Source organism: Staurois parvus, unplaced genomic scaffold (assembly GCF_062004578.1).
Source record: "Staurois parvus isolate SC_StPar_1 unplaced genomic scaffold, SC_StPar_1.0 ptg000131l, whole genome shotgun sequence".
NCBI lineage: Eukaryota > Metazoa > Chordata > Amphibia > Anura > Ranidae > Staurois > Staurois parvus.
In genome coordinates this window covers 5,265,857-5,280,399 of record NW_028317927.1, presented here as the reverse complement: position 1 = coordinate 5,280,399, position 14,543 = coordinate 5,265,857, and the positions used below count along the sequence as shown (strand labels likewise).

Here is a 14,543-nt window from a genome sequence, read left to right as displayed (position 1 = left end):
CTACTATTTTACTGGTCAAATTCAAATCCACTAAGTAGTATAAGAAACAATTAAGAAACAATCGCTTCTCGGCCTTTTGGCTAAGATCAAGTGTAGTATCTGTTCTTATCCAGTGCGGGTGTCCAGTGGGGGTGCTCCCGGCCATTCTAGCTTTGTGGGGATGGCTGTTGTATAGTACCCTCACTGGTATGATGGGGGTCTGGAAGGCTAGTACCGGGGGGACAGAAACCGGGGAGCCCACGAGTTAAGCTGGGGCCCTGGGAGTAATTCCCCCGAGAAGACTGGAAGGACCCAGTACCTCCTGATTTGGATGGATCTACCTTGTCTGGCCAGGGGCTGGGAAGGCAGAGAGTCCGCAAACACAGTGCCCCCTGAGTCATCGCCTCAGGGGTGCTCTGAGTAGCACTTGGGTGTGGGACCCCACGTTACGAAAGAGCACATGGTCACTGAGTTTAAACACTTTTTGCACTGTGCCTCTAGGACCAGGCCTTTTGGCTAAGTTCTGGGCAATTTTTGTTACAGGCCTCAGGGCCTGGTCAGTGCACAATTTGGCACGACCACTTTTTTTTATTTTTATAGATTTATTTATTTATTTAATTTATTTTTTCACTCCCACGTTTGTCACTTTTTACTTATGTGTGTGTTTTCTTCACATGATGGAGGGTGTGAGTCCTCGGGCCTGCCCTGAAGTCTAGGGGGAGGATGTGTGGCCTTTTGGTTCCTTCCTCCCCTGTCCCTAGGGGGTTTTCTCTTCGGGAGAGCCCCCTGACCAAGTACTGGGTGTCCGGCTTCGGCTGGACACAAGGAACGGTGTCCCCGTCACCAAATGGGAACCTTGTCCCTGTCAGGAGCTTCGTGCCCCGGGGGATCAGGGTAGTGGTCCAACCCCTTTGGGGTAGGACAAAGCACACCCCTAAGTGCACTTTTTGTGTGGTGTTTTGCACTTGCACTTTTTTGTGAACACTTACGGGTTTTTCGTTGTAGTTTGCACGTTTGCGGACTTTAAAAAAAAAAAAAAAAAGTAGTATAAGAAACAATGGGGCAGGACTTTCATCATTATTTAATATACAAAGGAAAAGTTAATACACTGTGCTAGCATAGAATAAATATACAGAGAAGGCAAAAAGTGTTCTCAAAACGATATATTTTAGTAACTAGCGCACATAGATGAAACGAAACATAAAACTCTGCCAAAGAAACTGGCACAATTGGACAGTGACATCTTCCTCTTCATTACTAAAATGCACTTTGCCAACACTTTTTGCATTCTGTCTGTTTAATCATTATCTCTAGTCAAATGACAGATTCTGCAATAAATGTGTAATGCATAGAGCTATTTTTCTGGCTGTTTGGCAGATGTAAGTGGAACTTCAGACCTCCAATATGTTTATCCCATCCCTTCTGCCATAACCCATGCTGCCATCTTTGAATATCTTGTATGTGAAGATGTGCTGAAGGTCTTAAAGACCTGGCAGAAATTTATGGCACATTTGTGCATGCGCTGAGGCTTCCCACACATACAGGCACAGTACTCATATCAAGAACTTTGACACCTGCAGCATCTGCTCACATGGGCAGATTCTGAACATGGGCATAATTCTTACCCTGGCAAGATATTAAGAAGTTCTGTGATGCAGCACAAAAAGAGTCAGAACCTGTATCCAATTAGGGAGACAGAGGGAGGAGGGGCCAGGAGGAAAAAAGTTATATTACCGGGTGAAAGTCAGCTTTAAGTAATGCTCTTGAGGAGCAGAAATAGAAGGCTGTCATATTCTGCATGTAAGGGTCAACTTACACATGCATTACAATGCACTACAACACGTGTTCAGTTTCTCCTTCTCATTCCTATCTGGAAGTGCAGCGTGTTTTGAAAACTACAACATACCCATATTTTCTTTAGTGCGTTAGATGTCAATGTTAGCGCATCAAAACACATATAACATGTTTTGACGCACTTTGATACAATGGTAGCAAGTATTAACAAGCCTTGGCTGCTGGTCGCTGATCTGCTCCAAATTCTAATTTCAAAACCACATTGGAAGAAAAATTAAGTAGAACAGCAAGACATTAGAAGTTATTACCATAATTATATGTCTATTAAAGTGGTTGTAAATCCTAACGTATGCTCAGTGAAGTGAGTGGCCTCAGGTGACACACAGAGATTAAACAAATCTTTCTACATAACTTGTATCTGTCTATCTGTAGTCTTCTCTTCTCTACATCTGTTCAAAGTGCTGAATTTTAAACCTTGTCTGTGGGTTCAGAAAAAAGGGGGAGGAGAGCTGAAGTTACACTCTGCAGAGCTCAGTGAGGAGAGCTCTGAGATCTGATTAGAGGGAAGAGACTCATCCCTTTCCACACAGCACACAGAAACAGAGCTGAGGCTGTCAATCAGCTGGAGATCCCTCCAGGTCACCATTTATCTCTTGGTGTCAGGAAAACTAGTAAAAAGTGATTCATGCTGATAGCAGAGGAACTAGACAGCAGACAGAAATGACACTTAATTGATTTAATTGAGACAAGTAAACGCTATAGAGGGATATGCTTTGTTCATATTTCATGTTTGAGGATTACATCCGCTTTAAGGTATTTTTGGAGACCAGGTTTCCTGCATTCTACTTTACTTATTGTTGCAACTGGATTTTCCTCTTGGAAGGGGACATTGTTTAGCTGAATACTTACTACCTTGATGTTCATTTTGCTGTAAACACATTTAATTTGAAACTTGTACTCTACTGTATTGATGTATGTCATTCTGAAGTATGCAATAAAATGTATAATTCCCCTCACAAAATTGCAGGAATGCACATCAACATGCTTTGTTAACACGTGATAATGCACACTATAAAAATGCACCTCTATGAACATAGATCTAGTTTTGTTCTGGACACAACCACACATTGCACACAATGTAATTCAGTTGCTCCTCCTACCTCCATAGTGCTGCCATAACAAATCATTGTACACCTGTTTTCACAGTCAGTAAAAAGATGAGTATTTCACAGAATAAAATGTATAATGAGAAGCAGTGCAGCTTTCAAGCTGGCTTTCTTTTGATTGTAAGTCTGCATTCACACCTGAGTGTAGGGATTTACTGGCGTTTTTATTTGAAAGTTTTTGAGCATTTTTAGAAGTGTATAATAAGCATCTTATAAGCGTATTACAAGCGTTTTACAGCTTCAGGTGTTTTGGTTTAGTCAATAGAAAACACTAGGGGGAGGAGGGGGGATTAGGGGTGGAGAGCTGCTGTTTGAGCAGAACATGCTCAACAAAACGCTCATAAAACGCTCAAGTCACACGTTTTCTATTGAAGTCTATGGGGCCAAAAACGCTTGTAATCTGCCAAAATGAAGTTTTTTGAGCAACAGGCGTATTGCTTTCAGGCAACAGAATGCTCTTTTGTGAACAAGCCATTGAAATGAATAGGATTTGGCTTGTTGAGCATTTTAGAGCTACAAGCTTCAAGCAGAAAATCACTCAGGTGTGAATGCAGCCTCATTATTTTTTACTTCAACAATGAACACTTCTTATGACACTTGTACAATATCTTTATCTTAGGAGACAAATTAATCTAAAATTGTGCAGTGTTTCAAGAGTGTCAGATGAATGAAGAGAATAAATATTTGCTGTGCATTGTCACAATTTGGAAGATGTGACTATTTATTCTCCTATGTATTGATTTGAACATATGATTCTAATGGAAGCAGCATGGACATGCAGCTATTCGTTGCTCGGAAATGAGAAAACAGGAAACCTTGGTCTCCTCTCCTTTCCAGAATGATTTGGAGATGTTTCATGCACTAATGTCTGTGCAAGTGTTCAGTTACAGTAGATGAAGTCTTTTCCTCTAGCTGCATCCAAGCTCTTTAGTTGTGATCAGATGATCAGGGCAGCAGGAACTGATTGGAGAGCTGTCTGGCTACAGCTGCAGTGTAGGCTGCTTTCAGGGACAAGGAGCCACTGTTGTACAAACATAGCATCAACATAGAAGTTATTTTGTGGGCTTCAGGATGCAGATATGGGCTGTGCTGCCAGCATTGTTCTGCTCCAAGCCTTTCGGTCTGTGGTACAGAGGAGCTGTCCCCATATTTGCACCAGACGACAGGAGGATCTGTCACATGAGATTGTACTACAGGATGATGTGGATGAAATAAGCAGACCGAGAACTCTGATCATAATGGTAGAGTATGCCTTAGCAAACTGTGACAGCAGCCACAGGATTATTTTGGATGAATACAGCTGTGTCATTTATTCATATTAGCATGCACATAGACGTAATCTGATTTAGCTTTCCTGCATTTAACTGCATTTTTTTTTAATAGCCATTAATTCTTCACATACTGTATGTAGTACTGATATATTTCTATTATGTAACATCTGTATAGATCACTGTGCAGATGCATTCCCTGAGTTTCCAATGCTCTTTGCAGGATCTTGTTTAGAGATTTATCTGTAGGATGGATGCTTTGTAGTTCTGGCATGACAAGAATGACAGCAGTAATGTGATGTGCAGAGTCTATATATTGACTTTCTGTCTTTTAACTCAGATTTTGGTTATCTGATACTTGGTGCACTTATACTATACATCTGTAGATACCTAAGAGCTTTTATATGAGCTGTTTGCTTTCAGAATGTTATATTTAGATATTATATTTGTTTGTGTGATTTATACTATTGTTATGGTTGTTATTTGTTTTTGCACTCTTCTGCTGAAAAGGAGCGCTGTGAAGTTTAGAAGTAATACGTTGTCTTTTATAACATTATAAGGACTTTGTGTAAACCAACATAGAAACCAATGCAAATGTTTGTTTTACTGTAAAATGGAGCTGAATGGTGAATATTCATAAGCTTAGTAGCTTCCAGCATTTCCCAGTTTTGAAGAATAAAATGTCAATAGTAAGAATATCTTGTATTATTATTATTATTATTATTATTATTAATATTAATAATTTTATCTATCATTATTATTATATTAGTAAGAATAGTAATTTTCATAATAATTACAATCTGTATACCTTGTAATAAAGCAAATATCAGAGCCGCTGATGTACCTGGAATAAACTACAGTACCATCTTCTCAGACAGATTGTATGTTTTTATTGGCCTCAGGCTACGGTTTACCAGCCGGCTGGTCAAACACTGGCCAAGCTGCAGCCCAGGACCACAATATGCTGCCTTAGGTCTCCAGAACCTATTCCAAACCGAATACTTGGAATCAATAGACCTTTATCATAAGAGTGGAATATAATCAGGATTTATCTTCTTAATGATCTGTTGGCAGCAAACTGATATCCCATTGGTTGTTGTTAAATTTTAATGTACTATGCACATCACTGCATAGCTGTTTTTTTTCAGCAACAAACCAAAAATGTGCATCAAGCCAAAAACTTTTTTATTTTATTTTTTCATTTTGGATAGTCTGGGGAAGGCTGAGACCCCTGACCAGGCTTTTACTGAAACCTGGGGACATTAGAAAGATTTCTGCTGACGTTGGCCTCCTGCAGAGGGGTGTTTGAGTCTGTGCAATGTATATTCTGGCAAATTTTCCCCACCCAGGAAGCCTAGGTGCTTCTTACAGCTGCCCATGGACACAATTGGCTGTGTGTGGCTGTACCAGGGGCGGACTGACAACTCATGGGGCCCCCAGGCAATAGGGGATCATGGGGCCCCTGTGTCCTTGCCCACACTCAAACCACACCCAAAAAAGCCTATCAAAGGTACCAGGGGCATCTCATGGGGCCCCCTACTGACCCCGGGTCCTCGGGCAGTGCCTGAGTTTCCAAATGGTCAGTCCGCCCCTGGTTGTACCCGATATATACACCAGTGCTAATTAAAGAATAGTTAATTATAATTAAAAAATATTATTATAAATATTATAATTAACACATAATTATTTTCTAATCTTTGCATATGCCCTTACGCCATGCTTGTGTGTATGCGAGCACAAGTTTCTTTCTAATGGAGATCAGGATAGCAGTAAAATCCCAATCTGGGGTCTAATCTTTTCTGCTTTTTCCAAAACCAGAAAAAAGAAAAGTTTTGCTTGGATATAAATTTATGTGCTGATAAATGTTAAATATTTATAGCATTAAAAAATATTAAAGTTAAGTTGATAATGTATGCCGACATAGTTATTAAAGTTAAATTGATTGCAAACCCTCAAACAACCCATTCAGTATAAAATAGAAATGAAAGGCAAAACATTTGTGTATAGATATAATAAAAAATTATAAATACCTTTTCCCTTTTTTATGTCCTCAGCTGCATAAGAGCTCGAGGAGGAGAAATAGCAGCACACTGGTCTTCCCAGTGAATGGCATGTGTGTGGGGGGGGGCATTTTAGGACAAGTCTGATTGTTGGAGTAGAGTAAGCTTAGCTGTGTTCACTAGTGTGGTTAGTTTGTAATAGGAAAGCAGAGGGATTGGCAAGAGCACGAGGGATTTCACAGAAAGGAAGCAACACATACAGAGCAGGAACATATCATGAATATGAAATGTTGGGTTTACATATTCTTTAAGTGTATCTGCAGCCAATATACAGCTAATATACAGTAGGACGGGGTTAGAACCTCCGTCAAGTTAGAATTTCTGTTTTTATCCCTGCTGAAGAGATTCACCCTGTCTATTCTGATGGTCATTATCATCAGTACTGAAAGTGATGGAAAATTCAGAATTTTAAGTTGTCACCAGGACATGAAAATGAGGACAGGACAGGCAGTGAAGGGAAATATCCCTTAAAGTGTTACTAAACCTACAACAGTAAAATCAGTCTGTATATGCAGTAAAACATGCTTGTTATACTCACTGTGGGACCCAAGGGGCTAATCCTCTGCCCTGTGTAAAAAGGCCATTTGATTCTGTGTTCTCTGCCCCTCCTCTTGTTCCCTGATGTGCCCTGATGATCAGTGCCCAGCAGTGCCACCCACCAGTGCCAACCACCAGTGCACACCAGTGCCCATCAGTGTCGCCCATCAGTGCCCATCATTGCTGCATATCAGTGCCACCTCATCAGTGCAGCCTATCGATGCCTATCCGTGCCACCTCATCAGTGCTGCCTATCATTGCCCATCAGTGCAACCTCATCAATGCACATCAGTGAAGGAGAAAAATTATCTGTTTGGAAAAATTTTATAATAGAAACAAAAACTCATTTTTATTAAAAATTTTTGTTCTTTTTTTGTTTATAGTGCAAAAAAATAAAACACACAGTGGTGATTAAATACCACCAAAAGAAATCTATTTGTGAAAAAATGATAACAATTTCATATGGGTACAGTGTTGCATGACTGCACAATTGTCATTCAAAGAGTGACAGCACTGAAAGCTGAAAATTGGCCTGGGCAGGAAGGGGGTATAAGTTCCTGGTAGGCAAGTGGTTAATTGACTGACACAAATGAGGCTTTGACAACATTTTCAATATGCACAGGTAGCTGTTTCTGTACCTGAATGTCAGTAAGTTGTGCTTTGTAATTTAAAGTATAAATACTTTTAACCTGAATACATTCTCTGTATTAAACCAAAAAATTCCCCACTACCTGTCCTACCACCCCATTCCTCCTAAACATTTAGCTAGCTCCTTGTCACCGCTTCAGCCCTGCCTCCAGCTCCATCACCGCTCCCCTCACTAACTGTTTTCAGAAACTGAACCTGAGGGCAGTGAATCCGTAGGCTCCTGTTGCCAGCAGTCAAACTCCTGTGACTGGAGCTGTGTGTGTTTATGGACAGCCTGCTTTCTTAGCACCCAGCTTGCTACAGGAGGCACCTGGATAAGGGAGTCTCTACAGCACCGGTAGGATCCTGCTAGAAAAGGAGGAGAGCCTCCTATTTTGCGCAATATTTTTTGCACATAGCAGGCATGTATAACATCTTTTTTATTTAAAAAAATGTATCCTTTAGTAATACTTTAGAGGTTTAGAAGACTGCAGTGTATTGTACATCCGCATGCCTGTCTTGTAAATGCCATTAGATTTGGCCTATTAAAATAAAAACCAAGTTTTTTCAAAGGTTGTGAACAATGCCCTCTATAATTCTTTGGGAGGAAAATTGCACAGAATCATGTGACATGAGGCAGCAGATCTACCCCGAAGTACACGTGCTCTTGGAATCTAATTGCAAGGTCCAATCTTAAAGCGGAGTTCCACCTGAAAAAAAAAAAAACTGTAGCTGCTGACTTTTAAAATACAGACACTTACCTGTCCATCAGTCCAGCGGTGTGCTCACCATGGCTGGTTTTATTGACCGTCTTTTCTCCCTGGTTCCGGCATCTTTAGTGTGGGCACCCCACTGTGACAGCTTGTGGCTTCACAGCTGGGTGCCCACTGCGCATGCGCGAGACACGCTGCGCTTTGTGAATGGCCCTGTAGTCTTCTGGGACTTGTCATGTGTCCCAGAAGACTACAGGGAGGGGGGAGGACAACTTCCACTTCCGATCACCTAGGTGATCGCAGCGGAAATGGGAGCGGGTACCTGTCAAATTCGGGTACCCGCTTCCCAAAGGTGCCAATCCTTAATGGGGACAAAGGCTTAAAGCAGAACTTCCCCTTTTGGTGGAACTGTGCTTTAATGATAAAATCCACTGTTTCTGAGCTTTTTCTACACATCACCGCCATACAGTCTCCTTCTCATTCTCCACTGTGCATAGTCAAGGCAGCAGTGAGTAATGAAAGAAGGTGGCACTCAAAGACAATGAATAGCTGGCTTGTATTTTTACAAATTGAGATTTGGACCCATTCAGAAAATAATGATAGTGGCAACTACAGGGATTTAAAGTAAAAAATCCCCCCACAACACTTATGTTTGCTAACTTGTATAAGAAAGATGTATTGCTTTTGGCCAGCTCAGTTGATTGCTTTAAAAAAGACCTGGATTTTTTCTTAGACACACAGAATATAACTGGATACTAACATTTATAGGTAAAGTTAATCCAGAGAATATCCGATTGCCTCTTAGGGGATCAGGAAGGAATTTTTCTCCCTGCAGGAGCAAATTGGGTCATGCTTTGCTGGGTTTTTTGCCTTCTTCTGGATCAACTGTGGGTATAGTATTATAACTTTTTTTTTTTTTTTTTAATGGTTGAACTTTTGTCTTTTTTCAGCCAGACTAACTATGTAACTATGTATACTTACCTATTATCAGGCCTCTCCTGTCCGGTCATATGATCTCCCTCATGTCAGCCAGCAGCAGCTGACGGAGAGTGGTTGACAATGGCTGGTAAAGCCTGGAGAGGTGACATCACCCATAGGCTTCAGTGGTGCATCCGTTGTTGGCTCTCCTTCCTCTCCCCTGTAGCCGCTGCTAGCTGAGAACAGGGGAGCCATTCGTGTGCCTGGACTGGAGTGGTATAAAAATAGGTAAGTGTATCTATCTTTCTTACACAGGTTATTAAGCACAGGTGTTAGGAGGGGTGAGGGAGTATTTTTAAAATTTGTTTGGGTTATCCCAGAATTCTACTTTCAGGGCATTTAAGGATGCAATGTGAATGCAAGGAGGAAAATAACTAGGTCCTTTTGTGTCTTTTTTTTAAGTGAGTCTACCATGACAATTTTTTTTTAAATTCTTTATTTGTTTCTGGATACTTCCTTACAAAGATTAATACATACATGAGTATATAATACAGAAAAGAAGATTCGGTAATTACAACACATTTTCAGCTTTCGCCAAATGTGAGACAATAGGAAGATCGCATCACGTGGAATCATATAACTGACATACTTCAATTAGATGTTCCAAGTTGAATGAGTAAAATAATGCATTCTACTATACTGTTCTACTTATGGCTTAGACATAGATAGCTGCCTGAATTTGTTGGTGAAACAGACACTACTTAGCATCATAACATTGGATACCTACTATGGCAAGAGCAAGTATGATCTAAGTAACTAAAAACTAGGAAAATAAATGTAGCAGAGGGTATGAGAGAAGGAAGGCAGAGGTAAATTAAGGAGGCAGAAAAGGAGGGAAGAAGAGAAAGAGGAAAAAAAAGGGAAGGGGGGAGGGGGAGGAAAGGCAAGTCACACTCCAGGGGATATCCTTGGATTCGCTGTGCAAGAGCAAGATTATAGGCCCCCGCGGGGCACTTTAAGGTTGGACAGGGTCAGCTTGTGACATGACCTGCAGGTAGTTCTCTGTACAGGAAAAATGTCTCCTGGGTCTTCACCTTTCCCTGAAGGCCTCCTCAGTATTATGTAAGGTAGCCGTCAGGTCTTCCATACGAAGAATATCATTGACTTTGGAACACCACAGTCGAGCGTCGAGTCTGCTTCCACATAGTGGGGATCCATACCTTAGCTGCATTCACCAGGTGAATTGTGAGGGAACAGTGACAATTAAAAAAAAAATGGCAGAGGTATTCAATAGACGTTTTCTTATGTCTGAAAATGTGTATGTGAAAGATAACAGGGCAATGTCAATAAACGTACACGTGTGTTAATGCTTTAAAAAACTTTTTTATATGTTTATGATGATTTTATACGTACATGGTGGCAGCCATATTTGTCAATTACGCATGCGGGTTCTGCTTGATGTTTTGTAGTTCTGCACAGCAGCAATACCTTCCTGTTTATCTCTCTCAATGAAAATATATCAGTCAGGTGTGACGGGCCAAAAATAATGTGCTCACTGGGTGTCAAGAAAGTTTTGTCTCAGCGGTTGTGTTATTCAAGGAGAGATTGCAATGAAATACAAATAGCCACTAGAGGGAGAATCTATGAATCTAATGTATGTACTATACAGATCTAGCCATATAGTACAGAAGAACTAAGTTACAGAAACACTATTTAAAAATAGCTCATGGTATATGCTTACCGAAAAAAAAGGGCAGTTGTATTTTAACACATGGAATTGATTTACCGAAAGAATAATTGTTATACTGACCTACTGAACTTGTGGTTAGCTTAAACATTTGAAGTATGACTAATTTCTTTTTAATTCTTCATTAGCAAGATTCAAAGGAGGTGCCCCGAATGACTGACTGTCCTAAAATATATGTTATATGCATTTTCAATTATTATTTTTTTAAAAAGCAAACAGAAAAAAATGTTGGACCATATTCCTGGACCTGTACATGTACATTTTCCATAAATATGGGAATTGTTAGTACATAAATTATTCAGGTTAATGTGATCATTTTATCAATAATTCAGTCATTATTTATGATAGTTGTGGTAGGCCTTATGGTCTCAAGAGATATTCTTCCATCCATGTTTAACACTGACAACCTGAACTGTTCTTGAAAAACATTTTTGATTTGCATTACATCCATTTCCGACACATTTTATACACAGTATGTATATATATATATATATATATATATATATATATATATGTTAGGGAGTCCTAAAAGGGGTGTTGTTAGGTGTTAGGGATTCTTTAAAGGGATGTTGCTAGTCTTCCTTAGGGGAGTACGTGTGCAGCCTGCTGTCTCTATGAATGGTAGAATTTCCCAGTCGAGAGAGGAAGCCTGGTATTGTGCAGTTCAGCAGTAACCTGACTTGCGGTACTTTTTCTCTCTAATCTCTGTGAATAGATTAGAGAGGCAACCTACCATAGCTGTGAGGAGACAGTGAAGTTTTCATGTACCCTGTGTTTGGGGTCCCCGATTCTTGAGAATTATCAAGCGTTATTTACAGTGTTGAGGGGAAAATGGAAAGTTCCTGGTCCTCCATGTAAAGTGGACAGCCTAACGAGAAGGTGTTCTTGTTGCCCCACATCTAATTATGTGACACTGATATCTGTAATCTGAAGTTAAAAAAACCCAATATTTGAACCATTGAGAAGGAACATTCCAGTAAATATTTCTTGACAAACAGCAGTTGTATAAGCCCCATATGCACAAAAAAGATGGCTTGTTTGATGGATGGACAAATGCAGGTTAAAAGGGGTTGATGCTGGGTAAAGAGGGTTGATGATGCACAGTCAGTTGAGGTCTGACAGAAAGAGATGAAAGAAAGGTGAATAAAAAATAGGAATATGTATGGCCAGCACTGATAACTTCTTTTTTTCACATTTCTTATTTAGTGTGAGGGATGCAACGAAAGACTGTCATCAGTAAATGAGCAAGTCACAGGATTTCCAACCATACATGAAATGGTGTACAGAAATTATCATTAGTGAAAATAAAAAAAGTCAGTTGGAAATTAAGCCATAATAGTTTGCAAAAAATGTGTGCAAAATCTGGTACAGCTGTGTATGGTAGCCAATCAGCTTCTATCATCAGCTTGTTCAATTAAAGGGGTTATAAAGGATTATTTTTAAATACTTACCTGCTCTGTGCAATTGAATTGCTGGTGCCCCCAGTAGGGAGCCAATTCTTCTGCAGGTTCACTCCCAAGTCCTGTTTCTACATTCATTGACGGAGACAGTGGGACTCGGCCCCACCCCCAAATCCCTTGTCACTGGAGTTGATTGACAGGAGCGGGAGCCAGTGGCTCCCCCTGCTATCGATCTGCCCAGTGAGGAGGTTCAAAGCAAGGAGAGCCGTATCTCTCATGCATAATGCTGGATTGTGATGGGGCTCAGGTAAGTATCAGGGGAGTGAGGGGACGAATTTGTGACACAGAAGGTTTTTTACCTTATTGCATAGAATGCATTAAGGTAAAAAATATTGATGCTTTAGAACCACTTTTAGCATTGACAGAAAAATGGAAGCTGATTGGTTTCTATGCAGAGCTGCTCCAGATTTTGTACTCTCCAGTTTTAGTAAATCAACCCCAATGTGTTCGGTGAAATCTAATGATTTTGGTAGTGTGTAACCGAGGATAACTCCAAGATACATAAAGAGGGGGTTGTAAAGAAAAATGTTTTTAAAAAATGAGGGAGGGGGGGGGAATTAATCTCTTAGTTGCATTGTTTGTAGTGGGATGAGCATTTGATTTCTTCCCAGTACACACGGGGAGTCTTTTTCCTTGAAAACCTTGAAAAGTGGTTGCAAGCCTTGAAAGCCAAACACAATCTGAACATTTAATGTAATAAAGAACAAGAGCACAAATCATTTGTGCATAGTTTGCCCTGTTGAAGAACAGCCTGTCATCTGCAATCCTCCCTGCTACTGATTAGACTAGTGCAGGCCATACATGGGTCAAATTCCGAACAAATTTTCTTCAGAAAATCTGAAATTTTGTGTGTTTTGTAATCCAATGGTGCCAACATTGATTTCGAACTTCAAACAACCAAGCCTTCAATTTCATGTTGTTACAGAAAAGAATTTTCGTGGCCAAGAATTTTCTGTTCTTTCCAGTCCACAGCTCATGCTCATTTCTTTTTCGTTTATATTTCCCGCTAGATTCTCCCTTCATTGATTCGAAATTCATTCGTTATTCAAAAAATTTCCAACATGCTCGATCACTCAAATTCAATGGTCACATGAAAATCGGCCATTTCTGTGATGTACTAATGGTGTGAAATTCAAACAAAAATTCTTAGAAAAGATTTTTTTTTAAAAATTCTTCCGGAATTCAACCCATGGCTTTAGATTGACCAAAAAACATATAATATGAGATCAAACCTAAACAACCCTTTCAATTGTATCCAATTAGGCAGGCCCTTGCAGTACATAGTTGAAGGTAAATCTAAAGGAAATTGGGCAGAAATTGGACAGAAAATTGTAAGAAAATTGTGTAATGTATGACCAGCCTAAAGCTAACATTATTTAAGAAAACACCTCTTCCCCTCTCGTTTGATTGACAGCCTGTGGGAGGAGACACATGCAGAAGTCTATGTAAAAGAAGGTGTACCCAGTGCCAAATGTTTCATAAAGAAAATAGCCCTATTATTGTTTAAGCAGTGCAGTAGTCAGTGTAATGTATAATTGTAACAATTTTGCAACACTGCTCACCATAGTAATAAGTAGAAAGTGGGCTATAAGCACAAAACAGCAGATTTGTCTCAGATAATGGTGCCTGAATATTCCCCTGCAACTCAGAAAGCCAAATAGCTGCAATGCGTGTCTGCACGTGCACCAAACCTGTGCGCAAGCTCGTAAATGCAGCAACAATATCTGTTTGTGAAGGGCATGTGCAGGTGGGAGGGGGAATGTGTGACATCATGACTTTGCCTCTCATGCTGCAATTATATGGCAGGTCCATATATCTGAGATTTTAAAAGGAATAACAGAGAGTAATTTATTTTTAAAGGGAAATACACTGCAATTTAACTTACTTTAGTATTATGTGTTATATGGTAGAAAGAGGTATTGTTGTATGGAACTTAGGTTTACTAATACGCAAATAACAAAACAGACTGTATTATGTCACCTTATTCTTTAGCCCACTTGCTTTTCCAATTGGCTAATAAACTCATTCATTACATTTTGTGCCTAATATGGTGGTCGGAGGAAGTGGACCAGGGTGCTACTGTTGTCAGTTTTGGTTGATTTTTTAAGGTGCTCTTGGGGAGCTCTGAAAATAATCTGGACATTCCTGCAGATTTGCTTGATTCTCAATAATTATGACTAACTTCTAAATTTAAAATTATGGGGATTAAAATTTAAATTTAATTTAAAAACTTTAAATTTGATTTAAAGAATGTGCAGCATTGCAGATATTAGC

The 14,543-nt window shown here is 39.8% G+C and overlaps 1 protein-coding gene and 1 pseudogene across 4 annotated transcripts in view; both read left to right on the top strand.

Moving 5' to 3' along the window:
* DOCK10 (dedicator of cytokinesis 10) overlaps positions 1-14,543 on the top strand; it is a 385,846-nt gene that overhangs the window by 94,350 nt on the left and 276,953 nt on the right. For 2 of the 4 annotated variants that reach the window (XM_089672576.1, XM_089672575.1), the window contains exon 1: positions 3,946-4,180. The exons of 1 other annotated variant lie outside the window; for it this stretch is intronic. In XM_089672576.1, coding sequence (XP_089528702.1) covers positions 4,019-4,180 — 162 coding nt within the window. In that variant the 5' untranslated portion in view covers positions 3,946-4,018. Of the gene's footprint in view, positions 1-3,945; positions 4,181-14,543 lie in introns of those variants that run through there. One more of the 4 variants, XM_089672578.1, reaches the window with a different exon arrangement.
* On the top strand, positions 61-183 carry LOC149466351 (U2 spliceosomal RNA; annotated as a pseudogene).